The sequence below is a fragment of the Leptonychotes weddellii genome, chromosome 3, assembly GCF_054177405.1.
Source record: "Leptonychotes weddellii isolate Sample4059 chromosome 3, ASM5417740v2, whole genome shotgun sequence".
Lineage (NCBI taxonomy): Eukaryota > Metazoa > Chordata > Mammalia > Carnivora > Phocidae > Leptonychotes > Leptonychotes weddellii.
The window spans coordinates 164,350,575-164,377,542 of record NC_138371.1 but is presented as its reverse complement, the minus strand read 5'-3'; the positions used below and the strand labels follow the sequence as shown (position 1 = coordinate 164,377,542).

Here is a 26,968-nt window from a genome sequence, read left to right as displayed (position 1 = left end):
GGAATTGTTTTCCCCAAGAAGACGTTTACCTTGTCGGCTCTCTAAGAGCTACCACCCCTATAACTACTTGGTTTCTCAGGGGGCCTGGGTGGCTCAGTTGGTTAACTACTTGGTTTCTCTGGACAGAAGTGACAAGGACAAGGGAGGGAACAAAGGGTCTCCCTGAATCCACATCTACCTTATTATAACTTTTATTAAGTGCTCTGTGGCATCCCTGAAATATTGACAGGTAAGGAAATAAAGGCTCAGAAGTGAAATGACCTGCCCAAGGTCACATACAATAAGCAGTAGAAAGAACTCTGGTTTTCTGAGGCCAGCTGTACTCAAAATCTCCTTAGCACTGAACGCTCTTTCCGGGTTTCACTCCTGGGATCTGTCTGACTCCACCAACCAACCAGTTCTATTTATACAGTGCTACACAGTTCTCAAACTTCTCAAACATATCTCAATCCGAAGAATACATGTGGGGGAAAGGAGAATTCAAAATCTTCCGACAACCTCAAGTTCTTCTCAAGTACCTAAGCACACAGGAACACAATGATGCAGAAAACTGTGACAAGCATTTACAGCTGAGGAGAGAAGATGGTCTGGATTCATGTAGACAGAAATGAGGTAATTTATGTAGAGATATTCATAAGATGATTGCAAAAATGGATATGTACCTTGAGGTTTCTCACTTAATCTTTATGAATGCAACTGAAAGACGGGTTATGGTCTTTTCATTTAAACAGTCTCTCACAGGACATAAAAATGCCTTTTTATTCTTTGTACCTATCTTAGATGCTATAAATGTTTAACACTTTCATTTCCAGTGGTCTAAATCAAGTTTCAGAAAAAAAATTCCTTACTAGGATATCACTCTCAGAAAACCTTGCCCAGCTGGGACTATAAGTTTGACAGTTCTACTATGCTAATTCTAGTAGACACTTACAAACATTAAGTCAAATACTGAACTCTATTCCATAAAGAATTAAGTCAATGGAGAAAGAGTTTAGTTATGAGTGACATCTGATTCCTGAGAGAGGGTTCTCCCCATTTGTTATGTTCCACTGTGGCAATCCAGATATTGTATTACATTGACACCGTAACACTGGTCAAGGATAATAGTTTGGCAAAAAGAACAGCCTTAAAATCAAGTTATTAGCCGAAAGAGACTGAGTTCCACCAAAACAGGGATGGTATCTCTTTCTCCTCGTATTCCCAGCACACTGGAGTGCAGCAAATACAAAGAACACACATATAAAGACTATATAAAAATATAAAGACTCTTTCTAAGAATATTCCTAGCACCAGGCCAGGCAGGTTCAGTGAATGTTGCCAGTGTCATGGCAAATAGAATTTCAACTCCATTTGATTTCACCATGCGCAATCACACAATGCAAAGCAGATTTCACCTCCCCCTTTCCTGCCCACAAAGAAGAAATGCTAATCAGTACTTACTTCACTCATTCCATAAATATTTATCATGAGCCTACCTTGCATATGAAGAGGGGACAAGTTTTACCTAGTAAACACCCTGGTTCCTCAAAAATCAAGTACATTTTTCAATGTTACCTTCCTCCAATTAAAATCTCATTAATGAAGTTCTATATTAGAATCAATGAAAAACAAAGTCAATGGAAAAAATAAGAATGTAAAATCCATGCATATGATTAATAAAATACTTAAGCTTATGTCATAAAAATGTCTAGTCATGAATGTCATGGACATTCAACTTTGTATTACCTGTCAACTACTTACTCAATTGTTTATTCATGTTATTGTATTTTGAGACTTAGGGAATTGAAATCATTTCTTCAAGCATCAGAAACATTTTTTGTAAAGTTAAAGAGAAAAAATCCTTGAAGATTTAACAGACATAAAATATAAAGCCCACCACATTGTTTATACAATGGAAGTTTTAAAAACTTTTAAAAGTTTTGAAAAACTTTAATGTTTTCAATATATTACAATAAAAGTCTTCTACTGTACTTGATTTCACATTTGAATATAAAAGAAGTCACCTTACTCGACAGTTTGGTATTTGTGTCAATTAAGTATTTTTTAAATCTTTTTTTCAAGATTTTTTTTTTTATTTATCTGACAGAGAGAGACACAGCGAGAGAGGGAACACAAGCAGGGGGAGTGGGAGAGGGAGAAGCAGGCTCCCCGCAGAGCAGGGAGCCCGATGCGGGGCTCTATCCCAGGACCCTGGGATCATGCCCTGAGCCGAAGGCAGAAGCTTAACGCCTGAGCCAGGCGCCCTCAATTAAGTATTTTTATTTTGACGGAGTAAATTACAAAGATATTTACTGACCTTTTGCCAATTCTTTAGTTAAAAAAAATTTATTTGCTATTTCAGATAGTAATACTCCATTTAATTTAGTTTGATTACTTATAAACAGCTCATTTCATAAGGCAAAAAAAGGGGTATTAAAATATCATTATATGCAGCTATTTATTTTTCAAATAATATTTTGCTTTCTTAAGAAGCTCTATTTACAGTCCAGCTTTGTGTTATATGAGACCAGGAAACATCCCCTCTAACATTTACCTTTTTTGGTGTCAAATTAAGAATATTCTGGGGCACCTGGGTGGTTCAGTCATTAAGGTCTGCCTTAGGCTCAGGTCATGATCCCAGGGTCCTGGGGTCGAGCCCCGCATCGGGCTCCCTGCTCAGCGGGAAGCCTGCTTCTCCCTTTCCCACTCCCCCGCTTGTGTTCCCTCTCTCGCTGTGTCTCTCTCTGTCAAATACATAAATAAAATCTTAAAAAAAAAAAGAATATTCTATTTTATAATACCTAATTTACATATTAATATGTTTCCGATATATACAAAGAAAGTAAAAATGTACTACCTGAATGATAGGAATAGAGACTAACAGTACAGTTGATCCTTGAGCAACATGGGTTTGAACTGTGCGGGTCCACTTATATATGGATTTTTTATGAATACAGTACAGTACTGGAATGTCTCTTCTCTGCTTTTGATTTTCTTAACATTTTTTCTCTAGCTTAGTTTGTTGTAAAAATATAGTATATAATATGCATAACATACAATATATGTGTTAATTGGCTGTTTATGTTATTGGTAAGACTTCCAGTCAACAGGAGGCTATTAGTTAAGTTTTTGGGGAGTCGGGGGTGTGGGGGCTGGTGTCCCTGACCTCTGAGTTGTTCAGTGGTCAACTGTACTTTTCAATTGTTCTTTATGAGAAAATGTGCTGAATGCTCCTAACTATCCCCAAAGTGATGGAAGTGATAAAAGATTTACAACAGGCACCAATTGGAATTCAAGCTGAACCAGACACTGGTATTTAGTTCAATAGAAAAGAGATTCCCCACTAGGCTTGACAATAGAGACTTAAGCAACTGGAGGGAAGAGGGAGAATTAAACTCGCTTACTAATTACAATGCTGTTCTGCTTTGTAATACATGGCAATTTCTATTATGGGTTGGGATTAAGAACTTATTTTGGTGAAAAATTACCTCCAGAGTTAGCAAAATGCATTAAAGTGTTTTTATAGGCATCATCACATCCCTCTGACAGGAGTGCAAACTGATGCAACTAATCAATGCACATTACTTCCAAGGACAAATGCTACTTTTAAGTATTCCACAAGTAAAGCCGGCAAAGTCTGAAAAGATAGGTATGCATGTATTCCCATTTTTAAGAGGACAATGGAAACCTAATGTCCATTCATAGGAAGGTTGACTGAATAAATAATACATCCATATGATGGAATACTACATAGCTGCTTTAACAAATTCTCTTATGTGGCAATGTGAAATATGTTGAGTGAAAAATCCAAGTTGCACAACAGTATGCGTATGAAAGGCCCATTCATGTAAAAATGAATGTATACATTTGCACTAGTAAAGATATTTTCAGGGACTACTCACAAGACACTTAAAAGTAGTTGTCTTTGGGGAATGGGAAAAAAACGATTTGCGCTGTTTAAATTTTTACCCTGAACACATATCACATGTATAATACATGAATCAAAAATCATTAGACTAAAGTTAGTAATTGTTTAAAGTGCTTTTTCATACAGAACTGAACTTCCATTGTATTTACTTTACATATTATAAAACCACTAAGCGTAGCCAGCATATCTTAATCTAGTCAAAGTAAATATTAACAACATTGTGATTCTAAAGACATGTATAAAATTCATGACAAGAGGACTTGTCCCCCAATTTCATCAGCCACATGTAAAATAAATTTCTGCTCTGTAAAAATATCTGGCTGAACATCCTTCACTGAATCTTATAAAAATCTTTAATCTCGTGGTGGCAGAGAACTCTACATATAATCAAGTTTGAAGACAGGTTCTTATAATGCACTTAAAAGAATCTAGAAAGTTTCTGCCCTTCCCTTTTAGCATCTCCCGTATATATCGTGGTCTCGACACTGACAGCATTAACATTAGTCTTATACTGAACTACGTGTGTCTTGCTGCTACTTGGTAAAGGAACTTGCAGATACATCTGAAATACTGTCTCTTGAAAATATATCCACAGCTCCACAATTTGGAGGCCAGAAGCCAGAGGTGGCTTAAAAAAAAAAAAAGAGAGAGATTCAGGTTAGATTTAATGAAATTAAAGACTTAAACATATGGTGACACTGGCCCACTTAAACAACGAAGTCCCAGGACATCGCAGTTATGTTATGAGACCACAAATCTCTAGAGATCAAAGAAAATTTGTCCGAAGGAAGAATAAAGGTGGAAGGTGCTTGGAAAGAAACCCTAAAGGCAACTCACAAAACCGTGGGCGGGTGGAGGGGAGAGGGAAATCCAGCTTCCGATGCTGGGAACTAGACAAGAAAAAGAGGACTAAATGGAAGTTAAGTGGAAAAGCAAGAGAAGACACACATTTCAAAAGGAGGGGATGGGGGAGGGAGGGAAAGACGAGGACAGGAGAGAAACAGAGGTGATGGGTCAGGGAGCAGCTGGAGTTTGGGGCACCAGGAGGGCTAGGCTGGGTGGAGACCGAGGTTGGAAGGGCGGGGGAGGATCCCACCGGGAGAAAGCGGGAAAGGGGCGAGGGGAACCCCGGGCCCGCCCCACACCCCACATCCCTCCCCGCCGCCCGGCTTCCCCATCTGGGCGGGGGCAGCGTGTCAGGAGTGGCCGCACGTGTGTGCGAGGGGTGGCGGGGTGGTAACTGGCACCGGGCGCCGCGGGGACAAGGGCCGGAAGGGCCCGGGGGCACGGCCAGGAGCCGCGGGCCGCCTCACACGTGGGCTGCGCGGCCGCCGCCCGGCCCGGCCTGCGCGGCCACGGCTGAGCAGCCGAGGCCCGGCGGGGCGGCGTCGGGGGAAGGGCTGCGCGCCGACCCGGGCGCGCAGTCGGGGGTGGAGAGCTCGGTTACCTCTGCCTGTTTCCGGACCACATTGTCGGGGCTGAGCAGGTTTCCCAGGAGCAGGTAGAACTGTTGCTGCTCCGCCGCGGCCGCCGCCATTGCGCTAGGCGTGTGAGAGAGAAGGAGGGAGGGGAGACAGGAGCCGTGAGGCGCGCTGGCGGGCCGGCGGGAGGGGTGGGGGCGGGCCCAGCGCGGGGACCTGCACCAGCGGCGGCGCGGGGCTGGGGAGGGGGGGCCGGGCGGGAAAGGGCGGGGCAAAGGGGAAAGGGGAGGATGGGGCGGGGCCTCGCGACCCCTCACCCCGCCGCGGCCCCCTGTGCCAGCTTCTCATTGGCTCTGGGCGCGGGAGGCGGGGCCGAGGCCGCCTCCTCCGGGGCCGCGCCGATTGGCCACGCACCCTGCAGTGCCGTCACTGGCGACTCGCGGCGGGCAGCCCGGCTAGTCGCGGGCGAGGTGGGGCGGGGACTTTGCCGGCCAGCTGGGGCCTGGGGTGACGTCGGGAAGGTGGTGGGAGGGGCTGGCTGGCGGGCCGCGCCGCGCCGCGCCGCGCCGAGGGGCGTGAGGTCCGGCTGGGGAGGTGGGGCTAGCTTCAGAGCGCGGGAGATTTCGGCGCCGCGGGCTGTCCGGCCTCCTCCTCTGCCGACTGCTAGCCCCTCCCCGCGGCCCGAGGAGTGCCCCCCAGCTCCAGCCCCCTAGGTCTCTGGAACCCTAAACCCCCACTCCCCTGGGAGGAGCTCCTTTGAAGCCCACTTCCCACTTAAATTCCACTCCCGGGTTCACAGGCTTCTTCATCTGTCAGACCCTCCGACCTCCCCCAGGACTATGACTCAAGCCGCCCCTTCCTCCCGCGGTACTCACCAGTGACTCACACCTTCGGCTTGTCCGGCAGAGGTGTTGCTCAGCCCTGGGCTCTCCCGCCAGGCCTCCCCTCCCCTCCCGTCCCCTCCCCAGCCCAGGGTCTTCGGGAGTTGTCCACGTAGCGCATGTGCCTCCAGCCCCTCCCCACCCAGGATCCGAGACTATTCCTTGAATTCCTTGTTTTGGGGTCCCATTCTTTCAATGATCGGGAGGAGTTGGGAGACAGAACCCCTCCCTAAAGCAACACTGGTTTGCAGAGCTGATCTAAATGTTTATGGGTTCCTACCAGTACTGAGGGGCCCAGAGACCTGATTTCAATAGCATGAACAATACACCCAATCTTCCTTTACTACTGGAGCTGCCCAAATCGGAGAAATCAGTGTTTAAATCAAAGGGCACTTCTCTTGAGCCCCTACCGAGTCCAGTGTTTTGAGCTAAGGGTGATAGTGAAGAAAAGAATTCATTTTTGCCTCTAAAGAACAGTGGTAGGAAGGAGGTTCCACATTAGGTGAGAGAGTACTACACTTCGGGCAGCCCGTAGGGAATTTAATTTCCTATTGGCTATCCTGAAGTTCTGCTCTCTGGAAATTTACTTAAAACATTTGCTTTTAAGTGAATGATTTTAAGCTTTAGCTGTATGTTAGAATCCAGGCCAGTGGGTCCAGAATCTCTGGGCTGAGACCCCGGGATCGCTATGCAATTATGATTGCCAGCCAAGATCTTTTAAAGGATTCTAACAAATTGGTGGAAAAAACTCCCTTAGAAAGTTTTAGCTGTGTCAGTGATGCGTTCTCGACAAGAGTTCTACAGACCTATCTTTGTAGAATTGATGTTTCTTAGATGTGACAATTTGTTGTTCTTATGACACATTATTTCTTTAAAGATAGACCGTTATGTAGATTAATTTGGGGTAGTTCTTTTTTTTTTTTTGCTTGATATTTATTTATTTAGGTCAGCGGTGGTCATGTCTGGATTCTGTGGAGTCTTTTTCCTCACTCAAAATTATTAAGATTTTGGGAATTACTTACCAAAACCATTTTATGACTAGGTTACCAGGGAAATAAGATGACCTGTCTAGAGGCTTGCTTAGGTATGGCCTGATCTCCAGTTACTTTTTAAAAATCTGTGGTATGTGTTTTATTGGCAATGACTCTGTAGATTACGTATATTTGTTTAATAATTATTAAATAATAGAAATTCCAACGTAAGTCTACAGATATGTCAAGGTAGGGAGCTTGTGTTTTTGGTGAGGCAAAGCATAAACTTATTATTTCAGGTTATAAATAAAACAAGTTAATGATGACATCAACTGCTAGAATATGAAATGTCAGCCTACCCTTATTTTAATATTGTAAGTTTCCAGTCAAAAGGGAAGGAGATTTTTAAGGGTAAGGAATAAAGAGATCCCCAAATGGGAGAAATTTCTGTAAACTTGGGGTGATTATCAGCCATCCTGACAACTGAGACCAGTTCTGGTGTCCAGGAAGCCTCCAAAGTGGGAACTGCATTTTCAACAGCAGGCCTGCCAGTTTGGAGAGTTCCTAATGCTCAGCCTTTTGGGAATTTATGGCACTTAGAAACCCATTTGCCATGGGGAGAGTCCTGTTTGTTTTATGAGTATTATCTCCCCATAAGAAAATAGCTCGGATATTGTATAATGGCAGCCCACAGGAATATAGGTTTATTTCCCAAGGAGATTAGATGTTGGAAGGTAAAGAACCTTGAACTTGAGTTGAGTGAATTTGGGTATTTGGTCTCTTACTACTTATGTGCACTTGAGTGAGCACTTAATGTCTCTAAGCCTCGATTTATCATCTATAAAATGGAATAATAATGGCTGTTAAGGTATGATATTAATCACAACAGTTCTGACATTAAGTTATAATTGGAAATGAAATGGAGGGGTGGAAAACCTTAAGTTTTGTTCACTCCCGATTAGCTGTCATTGCTTTGGCCCAGTTAACTGTGAACAACCAGCTCCTGATACCTTTCACTTCAGCTTATTAGACCTGACCCTACCTCTATTAAATTCTGGGGGCATATTTGCTCAGAGCATTTACAACCCCTTGTGAAAAAGGGTGAGGTTGGGAAAATGGAAGACTTGAAGTTTCTCTCAACTAGGACATGAAATCTAGGTAATTTAGTTTTAGTTTTTTTTTTTTTTAAGATTATTTTAGAGAGAGAGGGAGTAGGGAGAGGGGCAGATGGAGAGAATCTTCAAGCAGACTTCCCGCTGAGTGCAGAGCCCCACATGGGGCTTGGGGCTCGATCTCACAAACCCTGAGGTCATGACCTGAGCCAAAATCAAGAGTTGGTGCTTAATTGACTGAGCCACCAAGGTGCTCTGGTAATTTGGGATTTTTGTTGTTCGTCAGAAGGTACTGCACAGCCTGGTCATGACCTATTTATCATAATACAGGAGGCAAGACTCCTTAACAAGAGAGCATCAGAATCTTCTTCAGGTACTGCTCTTGGTTTTATGGGTTTTCATGTTAATGGGAGTGGTTGGAGAAGTTAGGCTTTTAAAAACTCTGTGAAAGCTTCTCTCAGCTGGAGTAGAATTTGGTCTTGTCTGTCATTTCTGGTTTATTGGATGCTGAGTGTAAATAAAATAAGATTCTCCCAAATTAGCAATCTGTAAATTTTTAAAAGTTGCCCCAGGACTCCAAAAGAACCTCAACTACTTGTCCTGGTAGTTGTAAGCACATGTGCTCTCTGTATCACAACTTATTATGAGGGTCAGTTTAAATAATATAAATGAAAATATTATAATCTATAACTGTATACAGATATGAGGTGATGGTATTCTTTACAGGTGTTTGTATTAATAGTTAACTTGGTACAATGAAAAAAGTTGGCTTTGTTTTTTCATTTGTAAAAGGGGAATAACACTTCTTCATAGGGGTATTGTAAAAGTTAGGATAATATTTGTAAATTCTCATGGCATGGTGTCTGTATAGTACTCAATAATTATCAGCTATTATTAATTAGACAGATTTTAGGATTAATAAGGAATAGACCTCAGACAGCTACATGTGATATGGATGTATGCATCACACTGTGTGTGTAGAAAGTGTATTTGTATATTTTCTGTTAGTCTCCCTCCCAATTATGCAGAATAAAATAGTACATTGATGGATTAAGGATAGTTAATAGGCATTGGACTGATAAATAAGATTTCTAACTCTTTCTAATATTGATGCTATTTGTTGCTTAGATAAGAGCCAGCAAAAGAGATGAGAACTGTTGAGAAAAGTTGTTTGCTGAAAATAAAACGCTGAACTGTTTACATTTCTTCAGCTGCTTTTTATCAAGACTTTCAAACCCCTGTCTGAAGCTGTCTGTTACAGTCAGAGCATGCCAACCAGGGGCAAGTGAAACCTTCATATTCCCAAAGGGTACGGCACCCAATAGTCAGCAAATTGTTAAATTGAAGACAAGCAGGGGATATTTGGATTCGATTAGTTTCTTTTGCTCTTTCTCTGTTTCTCTCTCTCATAGTTTTATATATGAAAATTACTGAATTCTGCAGGTTTTTGGATACATTTTAGGGAGGTGTAGAGTTTGGAGGCTAGGATCACCGGCTCCAAGAGCCAGCCAGAATGAGAATTCAAATAATTTTGACTTTACAACTTGCATGCTGTGATCTTGCCCAAGTTAATTAAACTTTCTCAGCCTCAGTTCCCTCTTCTATGAAATGGAGATAACAGAAGTACCTTCCACCATGTGTTAAAATACTTGGCATAGTGCCTAGCACAGAGTAAATGCTTAATAAATGTTAGCTGTCATTACTGATTCAGATTGAAACCTCCAAGATTCGTAAATTTAATTCTGATTGTACATCTACTTGTTAGGTTATTATGTTTTTATACTCCTATTATATAAGCAGTCATGTTATAGCAATGTATAATAAATTGTGGTTAAGAAAAAATTATTTAAGTTTGATGTAATCAAAATAGAGCATTTTAAGGCCATTTTCAGTTTTAAATGCTATAGTTCTTTGTCCAGAGTGGTAGCCACTAGCCATTGTGGTTATTGATCACTTGAAATGTAGCTAGTTTGAAATTAAGTGTGCTTTAAGAGTAAGGTGCAGACTAAATTTCAGAGACTTAGTAGAAAATTAAGAATAACAATTTTGGGGTGCCTGGCTGGGTCAGTCGGTTAAGTGTCCAACTCTTGATTTCGGCTCAGGTCATGATCTCAGGGTTGTAAGATGGAGCCCTGAGTCTGGCTCCGTGCTCAGAGGGGAGTCAGCTTGAAATTCTCTCTCTCCCTCTCCCACTCCTGCTCTCTCTCTTATTTATTTGAGAGAGAGAAAGAGAGCGCACATGAAGGGGGAGGGACAGAGAGAGAGGGAGAAGCAGACTCTCTTCTGAGATCCCAGGTCCCTGGGATCATGACCTGAGCCGAAGACAGATGCTTAACTGACTGAGCCACCCAGGTGCCCTAAATAAATAAATCTTAAAAAAAGGAATAATTAACAATTTTATGTTGATCACATGCAGAAATGATAACATATTGGGTTAAATAAAATATGTTAATTATACTTATTAGTAAGTGATAATTATTAACTACATTAACAATTTTTCCGTTTTTACTTTTAAAAATATGACCATTAGAAACTTTAAAATTACATGTGTGACTTGCATTTGTGGTTCACATGTTATTTCTATTCAACAGTACTTCGCTAGAGAGTAAAATAACCAACTAGCTATACACAAGTGTCCTACATACTTTGTTAATTTAGATTTAGGAAGTGACTTGTCAACAAAGTGAAAATAAGTTACCTTATAGTGCTTTCTGTTGCTTCCAGTTTTCCGACTTGATTCTCAGGGATTTGGAGACATGGTACAGTACTTCCTGAGCAGTGTTCCTTGCTTAGGAATTTCCTTTCCCTGCTGGTTGGACATTAAAGAGATTTGTGAACCTCTAGAAAGTAAGACTCCAAATTTGATCCTCTAGAATAAATCCTTATAAGTTAAGTCAAGAACTAGTTAAGAGCTGGGGGAAAGAAGAACTCTTTTTATTTTTTAATGTTGATTTTCATTTAAATGTGGTGAATGGTTTAAAAGCCATCATTCACTGTATTGTAACACCTGAAATAAAAATATACATAGCAGAAGAATTTAGTTTTAAGTGTTTTTCTGTGGAACAAGGTAGGTTGAAAGTAAAAGGACGGAAAAAGATATCCCATGTAAACAGTATCCAAAAGAGAGCCAAAATGGCTATCCTGTATCAGACAAAATAGCTTTTAAGATTAAATTATCTAAGACAAAGTAGGATATTTTATTATGATCAAAGCGTCAATCAGTCAGGAAGACACAGCAGTTACATACACACGTACCTACCAACAGAGCCCCAAAATACATGAAGCAAAACTTGACAGAACTGAAGGGAGAAATTCAAAAAAATAGTTGGAGACTTCAATCTCCACTCTTTTGTGTGTGTGTGTGTGTAAATTTATTTGATTTCCTCCAGATAAATTCTCCCTTATGACAAGGCATAGAATGACATACGTGAATGATGAGCAATCCTAAATTTAGTTTATCCCATAAAACAAGAAATGGTTCGCTCTCATTAATCCCTTAGCTGAAGTTACAACACTTAACAGTATGCAAATGGCAGTGACCATTTTATATTTAGGAAATCAGACATGGCAAAGTGATCATCTTTTCCTTGGGTCACAAGCTGAGCAAGTAACAGCAAAAGACATAGCTCTCTTAAGCCCCACTGGGATGGAATTACCCCAGCAGAACATCACTGCATCTGATTTATTACAGAGTACTCTGAGGAAGACCTTGGCTCCCACTTTCTTCATCCCTTCAGATGCCTTAAAGAAATAAGGCTTTTACTTAAATACCATGTACAAAATACCTGTACATGAATGTTTTAATGTTATATTGTGCCTTTTTTCTTAGTCCTATGAGGATGAAAGGTAACTCAGTAGTGGGTTGAGATTTGCTATGTATCTTCAATACTAAGATAAAATTAAAATTATACCAGGCACATTTTGGCAGTTAGTGTAAACCCAGCATTAACGAGATACATGCCAAAAGATGTTTGCTTCCAAGACAGTGAAAATGGGTGCATGGGGGCCTATATCCAAACTAATGCTTCAAACTTCCCTCTGATTTCGACAAGTGTCATTATCAGTTTGGCACTTTGATTGCCTGTGAACAGGAACTTCCTTACACTGCTATATTCATCCTCGCTCTGCCTTAGTATAAAGTTGGAGATGGCCTTTGGTCACCTCCCCTTTATCAACTGATCTCATTTATGCCCCTCCAGGATACTGATCTAGGTGGCTCAATCTGAGCTAAGCGGGCAGGGTAGAGCAGGACGGCTTTTCCACCCACTCCTTAATCAGTTGGTGGGCAATGGCTAACTTAGGGGGCAACCAGAATGTCTGTTGCTGAGTATATGGATTGTTTTTCCTCAGGGCTGTGGCTACCTCATCATGACTGAACCAGCCAGCTGCCTCTAGTTCTTTCAAGTTCACCTGGATCTCTGTCTGCCCTGCTTGCACAGTTGCATGACAAGCAATCATGAGTGAGCTATTAGGAAAGGGCCAGTGCTGGGATGCAGAGTACTGCAGTCTTTCCACCTCCAATCCCACCTCTTCTGCAACTTCTCTCCGGACAGCCTCTTCCAGACTTTCACCTATATCACAAAAACCTGCCAAGGCAGAATACATTCCCTTAAGGAACTCTGGCGGGCAAGCAGACATCGAGTCCCGTCTGACACCAGAGTGATCACCCCAGGAGCCATCTGTGGATAATAGATAATCTTATTGGAAGGGCACACACGCTTGCTGCCAGCCATATTCTTCTTGGTGGGCTGCCCGCTTCTGCTACAGAACTGATGAGCATCATGCCAACGGAGAAGAGCCTGAGCCGTGGTCAGCAAGGAGGCATCCTTTGTATTCAGCTGAAAGAGCCTTCCTCAGCTCAGTGAAAGAGCCCTTGAGCTCTGTCTCCATTTCTGGTTTCTGTAAGGAAGCATTTATGGAAGAGGAGCTTTTTAGACTGAGATCCAGAGCAAACCACGCTTCATGCTGTTCAGAGCATCCAGTCAGCACAGAGTCTTCTATTCTTTGTGTGTCCTGTCCAAACCTTGCCAGGAGCCTTTCCAACTCTAGTAGGCTATGCCTGGAGGCCTGGTATTGGTGTCCCGATTTCTGAAGCAAAGGAGCCAGGCTATGAAAGAGATAAAATGCTCCTGTCTGCTGGGCTTTTTTACATGCATCATCATCTTCCTTCAGTTCAAATAAATACCGGGTCTTAGTGACATAAGTTGACAGCAGCCTAAAGTACCAAAAAGATTTTCTCCTGCAAGAGCAGGACGGCTTTTCCACCCACTCCTTAATCAGTTGGTGGGCAATGGCTAACTTAGGTTTTCTCCTGTATTTCTCCACAATACAGGGACATTGTCAGGTCTTTGAATTCTGTTGGGGGAGGGTGCCTTCCTAGGCCTCAAGAATCAGCAGAAACCAGGGAACTCCTTTCAGTCTCCACTCTTAATAATGGATAGGACCTCTAGGCAGAAGATGAACAACAAACAGAAGACATGAAGAACACTATACACCATCTAGACCTAACAAACATCTGTAGGACACTCCATCCAACAACAACAGGATACATATTCTTCTCAAGTGCACAGGGAACATTCTCCAGAAGAGATCACATGTTGGGCCATAAAACAAGTCTTGGTAGATTTAAAAAGACTCAAATCATACAAAGTATGTTCTCCATCTTCAGTGAAATGAAATTCGAAATCAAGAACAAAAGGAAATCTGAGGAATTCACAAATAAGTGGGCCAGCATCCCTTCTAAATAACAAATGGGTTGAAGAAGGAATCACAAGAGAAATTAGGAAATACTTTAAGATGAATGAAAACAAAACCACAGGAGACCAAAACTTAAGGGATACAGTGAAAGCAGTGCTCTTGGGAAACTTCAGAGTTCCAAACATCTTTGGTAAAAAAGAAAAGAGAGCTCAAATCAATAATGTCACCTAGTTTCTTCAAAACTAGAGAAAGGGCAAACTAAACCCAAGCAAGCAGAAGAGATAATACAACCGAGAAAGGAAATAAGTGAAATGAGAATTAAAAAACCAAGAGGAAAAAAAGCTGTTCCTTTGAAAAGATCAACAAAATTGACAAACCTTTAGCTAGATCAAGAAAAAAAGACTGAATTACTAAAATTAAAAATAAAAGGGGCTATTAATACCGAACTTTCCAGAATAAAAAAATTATAATGAAATGCTATGAACAGTTGTATGCTAACAAATTAGATAACATGGATGAAATGGAAATCCCTAAAAAGTCACAACTACAAAATGAAATTGAGAAGAAATAGAAAATCTGAATAGTGGGGTGCCTGGGTGGCTCAGTTGGCTAAGTGTCCAACTCTTGATTTCGGCTCAGGTCATGATCTTAGGGTCCTGAGATGGAGTCCCACATCCAGCTCCATGCTCAGTGTGGAGTCTACTTGTCCCTCTCCCTCTGCTCCTCCCCCTGCTTGCTTGCTCCTGCTCTCTTTCTCAGATAAATAAATAGAATCTTAAAAAAAGTAAAGAAAATCTGAATAGACCCATAACAAGCAGAGAGACTGAATTAGTAATAAAATTTCCCACAAAATTCCAGGGCTAGATGGCCTTATTGGGGAATTTTACCAAACATTTAAAGAAGAATTAATACCAATCCTTTCTAAGGTCTTCCAAAAACTAGAAGCAGAGTGAATATTTATTCTATGAGGCCAGTTTTAACTTGATACCAAAACCAAAGACATCACAAGGGAACTGCATACCAACATAAATATTGATGCAAAAATTCTCAACAAAATCCTAGCATACTGCATTCAGCAACATATAAAAAGAATCATATATCATGACTAGGTGGGATTTATCCTAGGAATGTGAAGTTGGTATAACATAAGAAAATCAATCAATGTAATATACCATATTAATGGAATAAAGTATAAAGACCACATGATCATTGAAATTGATGCAGAAAAAGCTTTTGACAGAATCCAACACTCTTTCACGATAAAAACACTCAACAGACTAGGAATAGAAGGCAACTTCCTTAAATTTCCATCTATGAAAAACCCACAGCTAATATCGTACTTACTGGGGTAAAAAATGAATGCTTTCTTCCTGAGATCAAGAAAAAGACAAGAATGTCCATTGTCATCATTTCTATTCAACATTATACTGGAGAGTCACAGATGGTATGATCTTGTATAGAGAAAATCCTGATGAATCCACAAAAATGTTATTAAAACAAATAAATGAATTCAGCAAGGTTGTAGGATACAAGATTAATACACAGGGGCGCCTGTGTGGCTCAGTTGGTTAAGCGACTGCCTTCGGCTCAGGTCATGATCCTGGAGTCCCGGGATAGAGTCCCACATTGGGCTCCCTGCTCAGCGGGGGGTCTGCTTCCCCCTCTGCCCTCTTCCCTCTCGTGCTCTCTGTCTCTCATTCTCTCTCTCTCTCAAATAAATAAATAAAATCTTTAAAAAAAAAAGATTAATACACAGAAATCATGTATCATGTACTAGCAATGAACAATCAAAAAATGAAATAAAAAAATCTCTACGATAGCACCAAAAAATAATAAAATACTCAGAACAAGTTTAACAAACATATAAGACTTATACACCGAAAATTATAAAACATGGCTAAAGAAATTTAGAAATATCTGAATAAATGGAAAGGCATTCCATGTGCATGAATTGGAAGACTTAATATTAAGATGGCAATACTCCCCAAATTGATCTACAGATTTAAGCAATACCTATCAAAATTTCAACTGCTTTTTTTTTTCAGAAAAAGCTGATCCTAAAAGTCATATGAATTGCAAGAGACTACACATAGCCAAAATAATCTCAAACCAAACAAAAGTTGAAAGACTCACACCTTGATTTTAAAGCTTATTATAAAGCTACACTGTGATACTGGCATAATGATAGACACAAAGATCAATGAACTTGAATGAGGACTTCAGAAATAAACCTTATATTTGTGGTCAATTGATTTTTGAGAAGGGTGCCATGATGGTTGATTTTAGGTTTCAGCTTGGCTAGGCTATGGTGCCCAGTTGTTGGGTCAAACACTAGATGTTTCTGTGAAGATGTTTGTAGATGTGATTAACGTTTACAATCAGTTGACTCTAAGTAGATTACCCTCCATAATGGGTGGGTCTCATCTAACCAGTGGAAAGCCTGTATAGCAAAGGCAGGTTTCCAGAGGAAGAAGCATTTCTGCTTCAGGACATAGAAACACCTTTTGGCTTGGTCTGCAAATTTCAGACTCCATACTGCAAAATCAACTCTTGCCTGAATTTACAGTTGCTGTCCTGCCCTAAGGATTTCAGACATGCCAGTCCCCATAATCACATGAGCTAGTTCCTTAAAATAGGTCTCTTTATATATATCCTATTGGTTCATTTTCTCTGGAGAACCCTGACAAATACAGGTGCCAAGGCCATTCATGCGAAAGCACCGTCTTCTCAACAAATGTTGCTGGTACAACTGGATATCCACATGCAAAAGAATGAAGCTGAACTGCTACCTTGTACCATATGCGAATCTCAAAATGGGGCATAGACCTAAATATAGGAGATAAAACTGTAAAATTCTTAGAAGAAAGCATAAGGCCTTTGATTAGGCAATGGTTTCTTAGATATGGCACCAAAATTACAAAAGACAAAAAAAAGAGGAAAGATAAATTGGACTTCATCAAAATTAAAAACTTCCGTGCTTCAAAGGAAACCATCAAGAGAGTGAAAAGACAACCCATAGAGTGGGAGAGAATATTTGCTCATCCTATATCTGATAAGGGACTTGTATCCAGAATATATAATGAACTGTTACACTCAATAACGAAAAGACACCCGATTAAAAAGTAGGCAAAACAGACATTTGAATAAACCTTTCCCCACAGAAGATGCATGAATGCAAATGACTAGAGAGTATGTTAAAAATGTTCAACGTCATTAGTCATTAGGGAAATATAAGTCAAAACCAAAAAAGGGTATACTGCTAGGATAACTATAATAAAAAAGACAATAGCAAGTACTGAGGAGGATGTGGGGAAATTGGGACCCCTCATCCTGGACCCCGGGCACATTGCTGATCGGACCATAAAATGGTGCAGTCAAGCTGACAAACAGTTTGGCAGTTCTTCAAAAGTTATGCAAAAAGTTACCATATGACCCAGCAATTCTACTAAATACATGCTCAAGAGAAATGGAAACATATGTCTACACAAAAACTTTTACATGAATGTTCATAGCAACATTATTCATGATAGCCAAAACGTGGAAATAATCCAAAATATACATAAACTGATGAATAGATAGACAAAATGGGACATATCTATTTGGCAATAAAAGAAACAAAGTACTGATACATATTGCAACGTGGATGAACCTTAAAAATATTAGGCCAAGTGAAAGAAGCCAGACACAAAAAGTCACATATTTTTTGGTTCCATTTATGTGAAATGTCCAGAAGCAGCCAATCCATAGACACAGAAAGTAGATTCATGTTTGCCAGGGGCCTGGAGGGGAAGGGAGGGAAGGTGGAGTGACTGCTAGTTTCTTTTTGGGGCGATGAAGATGTTCTGGAATGTGACAGTGGTGATGGATGCGAAACTCTGTGAGTAAACAACTGTATATTCAAAAAGTGTGAACTTTATGGTACGTGAATGATATCGCAAAAAAGCTGTTATTTTAAAAACTGTTTTTCCTTAGTGATCTGAAGGAAATTGATCCAGACCACAATTACTGTTTTTTTTCCTATTTTCACACTGTTTTTAATTCAATTCAGAATACACGGATGATAGCATTCCTCACCTTCAAACCTGAGCATTCCTAAGCCATTATTTGGGAGGAAAGGGACTAGAGAGATACTGATATGATTTAGTCTATCTATTTTCCTCTCCATGCATTTGCTATTTATAGCAAGCATCTCACAGTTTGGATACTATGATGTGCACATTTTACCTCATGCATTATGATGGCATTCACAGTGGAATATCAATTGTGACATCAATCTACAACTCAAATTTTCATGTACTGGCAGGAGAGAGTTTTAGCTGTCTGTAGTTAATGAAGTAGAAACAAAAGGAACCTCATAATATAGTTCATACTCTTTAATTCCATCCACACTATGTGTTGTACTGCTTTATGCCACGCTTTACTGTGTTAGCATTTTTTTTTAAACATTTTACTTATTCACTTATTTAGCAAATATTTATTGGGCACCTTCTCGGCAGTGGGCACTCCTTGTGGAGATTCAGTAGTGAGCAGGACTGGGTTCCCAACTTCATGGAGCTTATCTTTTAGAAGAAGCCAGACAATAAAAAAGTCAACTGAGTAGATTAGATAGCTCATACGGTGACCAGTGAAAGGAAGATAGTGGGTCAAGAATGACTGGGTGGAGTTGGGTGCTACGTTGGGGGAGATACTTGAGCAGAGACTTAAAAGATGAGACGATTAAAGAAATGGGAGAAATTCCTATTTCCAGCAGAGGACACAGCAAGTGTAAAAGTCCCAAGACAAAATGGAGTCTGGTGTATTCCAGGGAGGAAAGAAGGGTACAGCCAGAGAGGAGTAAGCCATGAGGGGAGGGCTGAGAGGCAAACAGGGGCCAGATCGCCGGGGGCATTGTAATCCTTCAGTAGTATGACTTATTCTAAGTGGAACGAGTTAAGTAAGGGATATGACTGGTTTTAACAGATCATTTAACATTTAAACAGTTATAAAAGGTGATTTTGGAGTAATATAGAAAACAGTAGGAGGGAGTGAGGAGGCTGGGGGAGCATGAGGAGGTCACTGTGGTACTCCAGGCCAGAGAATAAGGTGGCTTGGACTACAGCAATTGACAGTGTCCAGAGTGGTCTGATCGAGATAGTTTGCTTTCCGAAATAGAGCAGGATGTAGGGTGCAGAGGCAGATCCAAGTTTTGTGGGACCTGAAACCTAACACAATTTGAAGCCCCTCTATAAGAAAAATGAAACACCGAACATAAAATGAGGTCCTCTGGAGGGGCTCCGTGCGAGTGAAAGATCTGGAAGATTAAGCTTCTCGAGCTCCATGGTGAATCCTCCTCTGGAGGAAGTGAGATAGAGAAGTCGAGGCTGCCTAGGATTTGGGTCTGAGCAACGGCAGTGCCACTAAAATGAGGATGTGTGGGGGGTAAGTTCTGGCGAGAAGAAATTGAGAGGCGAGTTTCATTCATGGTAAGTTTGAGATGCCTAGGACACATCCAAGTGGGGGATGTCCAGCAAGCAGTTGGACAGGGGTGCCTGCAGCTCAGGAAGAGGGTGGGGCTGGAAATACCAATTGAGGCATCACATTCATGGCATTTAAGGCTATGGAAGTGGATGGCATCACCTGGGGAAGAGACAAGAGGGTCAAGGACTCAGCCCTGAGACATCCCAACATTTAAGAGGCCAGGCAGAGGAGGTTTATTATTTTTTTTAATTTTTTTTATTATGTTATGATAATCACCATACATTACATCATTAGGTTTTGATGTAGTGTTCCATGATTCATTGTTTGCGGATAACACCCAGTGCTCCATGCAGAACGTGCCCTCCTTAATACCCATCACCAGGCTAACCCATTCCCCCACCCCCCCTCCCCTCTAGAACCCTCAGTTTGTTTTTCAGAGTCCATCGTCTCTCATGGTTCATCTGCAGAGGAGGTTTATAATTCACACATAATATAAATATAATCCTAAGGGGGAACCGATGGTAGTGCATTGAACATGATTAGTCATCTTAAATTCTAATTCCCTTTTGATCTCAGGTTGGCAAGGGACTGACACCTAGGAATCCACTAATTAATGTCGATAGTTGGAAGAACAAGTAGGCACAGATGTTAAAGAAAAAGTCAATCCTATAACATTTTATTTGAAAGGATTATTTTTTATCTGTATTTTTTTTGTACTTCAGGAGTAATAGTATTTATTTGGTGCTAAGGAAATACTATTTTCTCTAAATTTTCTTCAGCTACTCAGCTCTCTTTTTTTTTTTTTTTAAAGATTTTATTTATTTATTTGAGAGAGAATGAGAGAGAGAGAGCATGAGGGGGGGAGGGTCAGGGGGAGAAGCAGACTCCCCGCCAAGCAGGGAGCCCGATGCGGGACTTGATCCCGGGACTCCAGGATCATGACCTGAGCCGAAGGCAGTCGCTTAACCAACTGAGCCACCCAGGCGCCCCGCTACTCAGCTCTCTTACCATCGAATCTACCTCTCTACCTCTCGCTTAGAAACAAGGCTATAACAATATGGAATTAAAATAATTATTTAAAGACATTAGTTCAAACTAATACGGAGATGTCAGATGCTGTCCTCCCATCTCAATAGAAGTGTGTATCTAATTAGCTTTATGCTGACGTTTTTGCTCTATTATCAAAGAGATAATAGTTCCTGCCCTTTTAAAGAATGTGGGAAGGGAGTGGGGAAAAGCAGGAATGTGTTTTAAGCTCTCAGTGCCAAGTAAAATAAGAATGATACTGAAACCATGTTGTAGAAAGGCTTGTGTTACTTGGATTCAGCTGTAAGTCAAGTCTTTTCTTTTAAAACAGAACTGCATATAGAAAATCTTGACAGAGGCACAAGCTTAAAGCTGGAATATTGATTGGTACTTGTGTCTAAATACCATCATGATAAAGGGATTCCATCATTTCTTATTCAGGTTGGATTCAGGCAGAATCAGTTGCAGGGACTTCTTCCGGGGGCTCGGCCCATATGCCTTGACTGTTTAGTGGTTCTGAGCTTCAGAATCAGGGCTAAATCTCTTCCAAGGAAAGAAAACTATTTATTCTATTTAAAAACTAGAAGAAAACGACAAGACTTAAGCTGTTAACTTGAAAAGAAGCTTTAGAGGAAAGGTATTTATAAGTGATAGTTTATAGAGTATATTAAGTCAAAGTAAGGAGATAGAAAGTGATAGTGGTCCTATTTTTAACAGGGTGGTCAGGGGAGACCTTTCTGAAGAGCGGACATTTTAACATCTGAGAAGGGACTGCTTCATGGAAATTAATTTTCTGAAAGAGCAAAGTTATTTCAAATATTAATATTAAAAATGCTCCACCGTTTTATGTATCAGATTCACAATATCCTAGCCAACAAGACTTCCCTCCCTTCTGTGTCTGAGTGCTACCCTTCTGTACATTATTTCATCAACTGTCATGTTTAACCAATGAGGCTTCAACCATGTTTTCATTAAAAAAAAAAAAAAGATGCACTAGGGTCAGGGGATCCCGGTTCTAGTGGGAGTTCCACCACCAACCAGCTATGATCCTGAACTTGGCCCTAAAGGCTTCTCTAGGCCTCCATTTGCTTGTCTGTAAATCGGGAGTGTTGGACTCGATCCCTAGGGTTATCTTCCCAGTCCCAGCATTTGAGGGTCATTAAGTCAATTATCACACTGTGTTCAAATAGGGTGATGAGTACAGAAGCCACTTACGGTTGCTCATCCTGAAAATGAAATTCCTCTGGATCTCTGAGATTTGAGGTCTTATGTCACTGCCTGTTTTTCTCAAAGTTTTTTTTTTTTTCATTTTCCTGTCAGTCATCTGCCACTTAATGTAGCTGCCAACATAAAATGATGGCTGTCTCTGCTTGTCACCTGCTCTCATCATCTGGTTTGCTGTGCTTTGGAAACCAGGTAACCTTAAAAGGCTATGAAACAGGCACAGAGGACAGAATGAGCTTTATGACAATTATTATTTGGCCACCCAGGTATTTTTATTTTGAGGGCTCATAACTGTGTTCCAGTTGCATAACTCTCCTAAGATGCTAACACAATTCTGTCTCCCACGACTAGAGTTATGGATGTTCCAACACATATACGTATAAGCAAGCGACAGAATAGAGCAAAACTGATCAGAAAAGTCTAAATTAATCTCTGTGTAATAAAGGCATTGCCATTGACAAGTCCCCTGCATCTAATAGTTTTCTTTGTAATTTTGTCTTTTTTTTTTTTAAGATTTTATTTATTTATTTATTTTAGAGAGAGGGCATGTGTGAGTGGAGGAAGGGGAAGAAGGAGGAGGGGGAATCCCAGAGCTTAAAGCGGGGCTTGATTTCATGACCCTGAGATCATGACCCTAAGATCATGACCTGGGCTGAAACCAAGAGTCAGACACATAACCGACTGAGCCAGCCAGGCACCCTGACTTTTTTATACGTAGTTAGGGGATTAAACTCTAGGAGAAGCAATTAAGTAAGGTAATCCATTAGGTTAGTAGTCTTTTTACTGCTTAGTGGTTGATTCAGTTTTCCCACAATGAATATGAATTATGTTTTCTCTCATTTACTTGACTAAAGAGGCGAAAATTAGGATGAAATATACTCAGCCTCTGAGAGGACACAACCATAAGATATTTAAATATTTTTAATATTTTTAGAGACCTAAGTTAGGACCTCTAAAGATTTTAAATAGGATTTATTTTGAGGCACTTGAGAAATTAAGAGTCTACAGGAAAGTAGGATAGAAAATCCTGGTGGATTGGATTTTGGTTAGTCGGTGAATAAATGGTGAAATGATCATGAATATCACAATTGTAGGAAAAAGTAAGACCTTTTTGTCATAAAGGAAGTAATACAATTGGCAGCGGCCAGAGACAGAACAAGGTCGGACGGTGATAGTCTTACTTAGGTACTGCAAGGACCCTGATCAGGGAGAACAGCTGTGCCCATACATGGGTCCTGGAAAGGTTTCTCCCTGGAACCACCTAAATGAAATAAAACCTCATTTCTTACTGTTTTGGGGTGGTTACACACATAATTAAGACAACAGTCTACATTCTTTTGGGCAACCCTAAACAAATTATGCTTTAAGTACATGAAAGCAGTTGACAGCTAATCTAAGAAGACACAGTATCAAGGAACAATGAGCAGTCATGGTATTCTCATTCTTTCATTCTTGGTTTCTGTCTAGTAAGTTCTCTGTCCTTTCCCTTCCTTGTCGATACTACCATGGGGCCTCCAGAAGGTAAGAGAGCTAACAGGGCTTCCTGGATCTCACACAGAGAGACTTCTCCATCCAAAACCACCCAAATCGGTCCCTTGGTATGGATTAGGTTCTTAAAATTTTTCATCTAAATTTGAGGTTTTGGGGCTTACTTACAGTAGTCAGAGCTGTTCTCGGCACTGTGGTTGCTCCAGTCGTGGGATGTCATTAATCCCACAGTTCTGGCCTCATGGCTCAGAGAGGTCACCATGGAGACATTGACTGCAATTATGACCCGCTGTAGGCAAGCAGTGTCATGCTGTTGGCCTGTTTCAATTTGCCCACCGTACAAGCTTTATAGTCCATCCAGGCATTCAGATACTATAGGTTAACCAATCTGTTCCCAAAGCCACAGAAGGCAAAGGGAGTTCTGACCTTTGAGAACATAAAACTCATGCTGTTGAGGGCTACTCAGATTGGGTACACATGTTGTCATGGACTTCAGCTTTGAAACTATAGGAGTGGTTTCCTTATCTATGGATTTCAATTCTATTCTAGTAATCAACACTAAAAAGAGAAACTGATTTCTAAAATAGGTAAAGATAAATTTCTATGGAAACAAGAGAAATTCTCTATTTTTTTTTAAAGATTTTATTTATTTATTTGAGAGAGAGAGAATGAGAGACAGAGAGCACAAGAGGGAAGAGGATCAGAGGGAGAAGCAGACCCCCCGCTGAGCAGGGAGCCCAATGTGGGACTCGATCCTGGGACTCCAGGATCATGACCTGAGCTGAAGGCAGTCGCTTAACCAACTGAGCCACCCAGGCGCCCGAGAAGTTCCCTATTAAATGTGTTTTTGGCAGTTTGGTTTATAGTTCAAGTTCTTATATGATATATTCACTTACCAAGTTTGGCCTAGATTGTCCTGGTCCTCCGTGACCTAGTTTTGCTACATCTAGCATTCCATCATTCTGTTTATTTATTTTTGTAATTAATTAAAGCTAAACTTTAATTAAAATTCAACTTTTTGGTTTTTAAAATTGTTTCATAGGACATGTTCAGACCCTTCTGGATGGGTCATATTTTTTATTGGGGACATGTGAGGTCTAAGCACTTTCAAAGTCTCTGCAAATCCTGAAAGTTCCTCAGCTCCATTCCTTGCTTCTTTGTCCTCATTTCCATCACATGTTCTGATGTTTTGGCCCATAGGCAGGGGTGATGGCAGTGAGGTGTCCTCGTGGCTTTTTGCTCAAGGATCCTACCAAGAATCCCAAACCAGAACTTTTGCAGCTTAAGAATCACTGACTGAATTATAAGGTGATTATAAGATGTATGAAGAACACATTAAAAGAAAGAATTGCAGGGCGCCTGGGTGGCTCAGTTGGTTAAGCGACTGCCTTCGGCTCGGGTCATGATCCTGGAGTCCCGGGATCGAGTCCCGCATCGGGCTCCCTGCTCAGCGAGGAGCCTGCTTCTCCCTCTGACCCTCCCCCCTCTCATGTACTCTCGCTCATTCTCACTCTCTCAAATAAATAAATAAATCTTTAAAAAAAAAAAAAAAAGAAAGAAAGAAAGAATTGCAGTCTTTCCTCCAACCCCTGTGATACTGACAGTTGTTTTGTTTTTTAGAAGGTGCTGGCTGACCTTGGCTGCCATGGCTGAACTTCGGGCATTACAAACCTACACCAAAGACTGGATTCAGGGGAATGTCTATTGATTTGTTCAGCAGCAGGCACAACAAGTGCAAGAATAGTTGAGTAGGAAGCATCACAGTAGATAAAGGTAGGCTGGAGAATCAGGTATGGGGAGGGCTGTGATGGGTGTTTTGCATTATGGCCCTGTTCGCCTTTTATGCCACTCAGTAGCTAGCCACAGATGAGCCAGAAGAGTCTTGGGTAATCAGAAAGCTCTGTGACTTGTTTTTCTTCTCCTTTTTAAAATGTAAAATTTCTAATTATCATTTAGATATTTTGCCCTTCTTCAGTTAACAATAGTTCAGAGCCTTCAAGCTGTTCATGTAACCTTCATAACATTTCCTTTAATACTACTATTTGGGATGGTGGTGTGCATGTCAGTGATGGATAATGTAAGTGGCCTTTTGTCTTAAAAGAAAAAAAAGAAAAACTCCTATCCTCAATTCTTAAATATTCAATAACTCATATTGTGTTCAAGTGATCAACTGTGGTGCCTTCAGCTGCCGCAGAACTGGTCATAATTTTTTTACTCTTAACTCTTAAATCTTACATCTACCCACTCACAAGTGGGTACATCCTTATTTCCTTCCTACCATCATGAGCCTTATTTTTGGGACTGTTGAGCCTACAGACTTAAAAAAAAACTTAAAAAATATTTTTGAAATGTTCACATTTAAATGAAGCAACATGATAAATTATTATAGAGATGAAGGGAAAGGCCTGGAAGCAGAGGGCTGGGTTTGCCCATCCATGGCTGTACCTTTCATGAACATGTTCGCACTGAGCCCCTGCTGAACTGCTTATCTTGAGGTGCACGTTTTCATGTTACATCATTCATTTAGGGAAACAGCTCAGCTATACTCTCAGCTGGGGTTGAAGATGGATCACCTCATAACGTAATTCAGACAAAAACCAGGTTTATCTTTTCAGGCAATAATTTCAAAGTGTCATAGAAAATGAAGCATATTTGCCCACTGGCCCCTTCTGTGTCAGTTTTTGCACCAATATAGAGAGCCTGTTTTGCAGGACTCACCGCTCAAAGGGCCTTCCTGAAATGTATCTCCATGATCCTCTACTCAAAAGTTCTTCTCTGCAGGGGTGCCTGGGTGGCTCAGTTGGTTAAGCAACTGCCTTCAGCTCAGGTCATGGTCCCGGAGTCCTGGGATCAAGTCCCACATCGGGCTCCAAGCTCAGCGGGGAGCCTGCTTCTCCCTCTGACCCTCTCTCCTCTCATGCTGTTTCTCTCTCTCTCTCTCAAATAAATAAATAAATAAAATCTTAAAAAAAAAAAAGTTCTTTTCTGCAGGAAGTAGGGACATTTTGAATCATTTTATCTTCAGCTTCCATTCTATGAAAATCCGACGTGAGATATGAAAATTCTTGCAAACCATAGGATTCATAGAACTAGAAAGAACTGGAATAAATCAAACTCATTTGATTAGGACTCATATAATTTATATAATGGAGGATTAGGTGTGAAGCAACCCAGAGATTAAGAATCTAGTATACAGGGGGTGCCTGGGTGGCTCAGTCGTTAAGTGTCTGCCTTTGGCTCAGGTCATGATCCCAGGGTCCTGAGATCAAGCCCCGCATCAGGCTCCCTGCTCAGCAGGAAGCCTGCTTCTCCCTCTCCCACTCCCCCTGCTTGTATTCCCTCTCACTGTCTCTTTCTCTCTGTCAAATAAATAAATAAAATCTTAAAAAAAAAAAAAAGAATCTAGTCTACACTTAACCTTTCAAAAAGAAATTTTTCTGGGCTTCTGGGTGGCTCAGTTGGCTGAGCATCCAACTCTTGGTTTTGGCTCGGGTTTTGATCTCATGGGTTGTGGGATTGAGCCCTGCATCAGGCTCCTTGCTCAGTGGGGAGTCTGCTTGAGATTCTCTCCTCTGCCCCTCCCCCCACATGCACACATGTGCACACTCACTTTCTCTCTCAAAGTAAATAAATAAATCTTAAAAAAAAAGAAATTTTTCATGGGAAAAGGATCTGAATAGACATTTCTCCAAAGAAGATATATAAGTAACCATTAGCACATGGAAAGATGTTCAGCATCATTAGTCATCAAAGAAATGCAAAGCAAAACCACAATGAGATACCA

The 26,968-nt window shown here is 40.9% G+C and overlaps 1 protein-coding gene, 1 long non-coding RNA gene and 1 pseudogene across 3 annotated transcripts in view; 1 reads left to right on the top strand and 2 right to left on the bottom strand.

Annotated features, from left to right (window-relative positions):
• IPO5 (importin 5) overlaps positions 1-5,518 on the bottom strand; it is a 41,690-nt gene extending 36,172 nt beyond the window's left edge. The window contains exon 1 of the mRNA XM_006734299.3: positions 5,355-5,518. Within this exon, the coding sequence (XP_006734362.1) occupies positions 5,355-5,444 (90 nt within the window). The 5' untranslated portion in view covers positions 5,445-5,518. The remainder of the gene's footprint in view (positions 1-5,354) is intronic.
• A 1,910-nt stretch (positions 5,519-7,428) lies between these two features.
• The window catches only part of LOC145720692 (uncharacterized), a 34,060-nt gene continuing 14,520 nt past the window's right edge, over positions 7,429-26,968 (top strand). Inside the window, exons 1-4 of one of the 2 annotated variants that reach the window (XR_014143870.1) lie at positions 7,429-8,665; positions 21,793-21,888; positions 24,385-24,492; positions 24,805-24,957. This is a non-coding gene — a long non-coding RNA (uncharacterized LOC145720692). The remainder of the gene's footprint in view (positions 8,666-21,792; positions 21,889-24,384; positions 24,493-24,804; positions 24,958-26,968) is intronic. The other variant, XR_014143871.1, reaches the window with a different exon arrangement.
• Positions 12,504-13,293, bottom strand: LOC102726099 (NAD(P)H pyrophosphatase NUDT13, mitochondrial pseudogene; annotated as a pseudogene).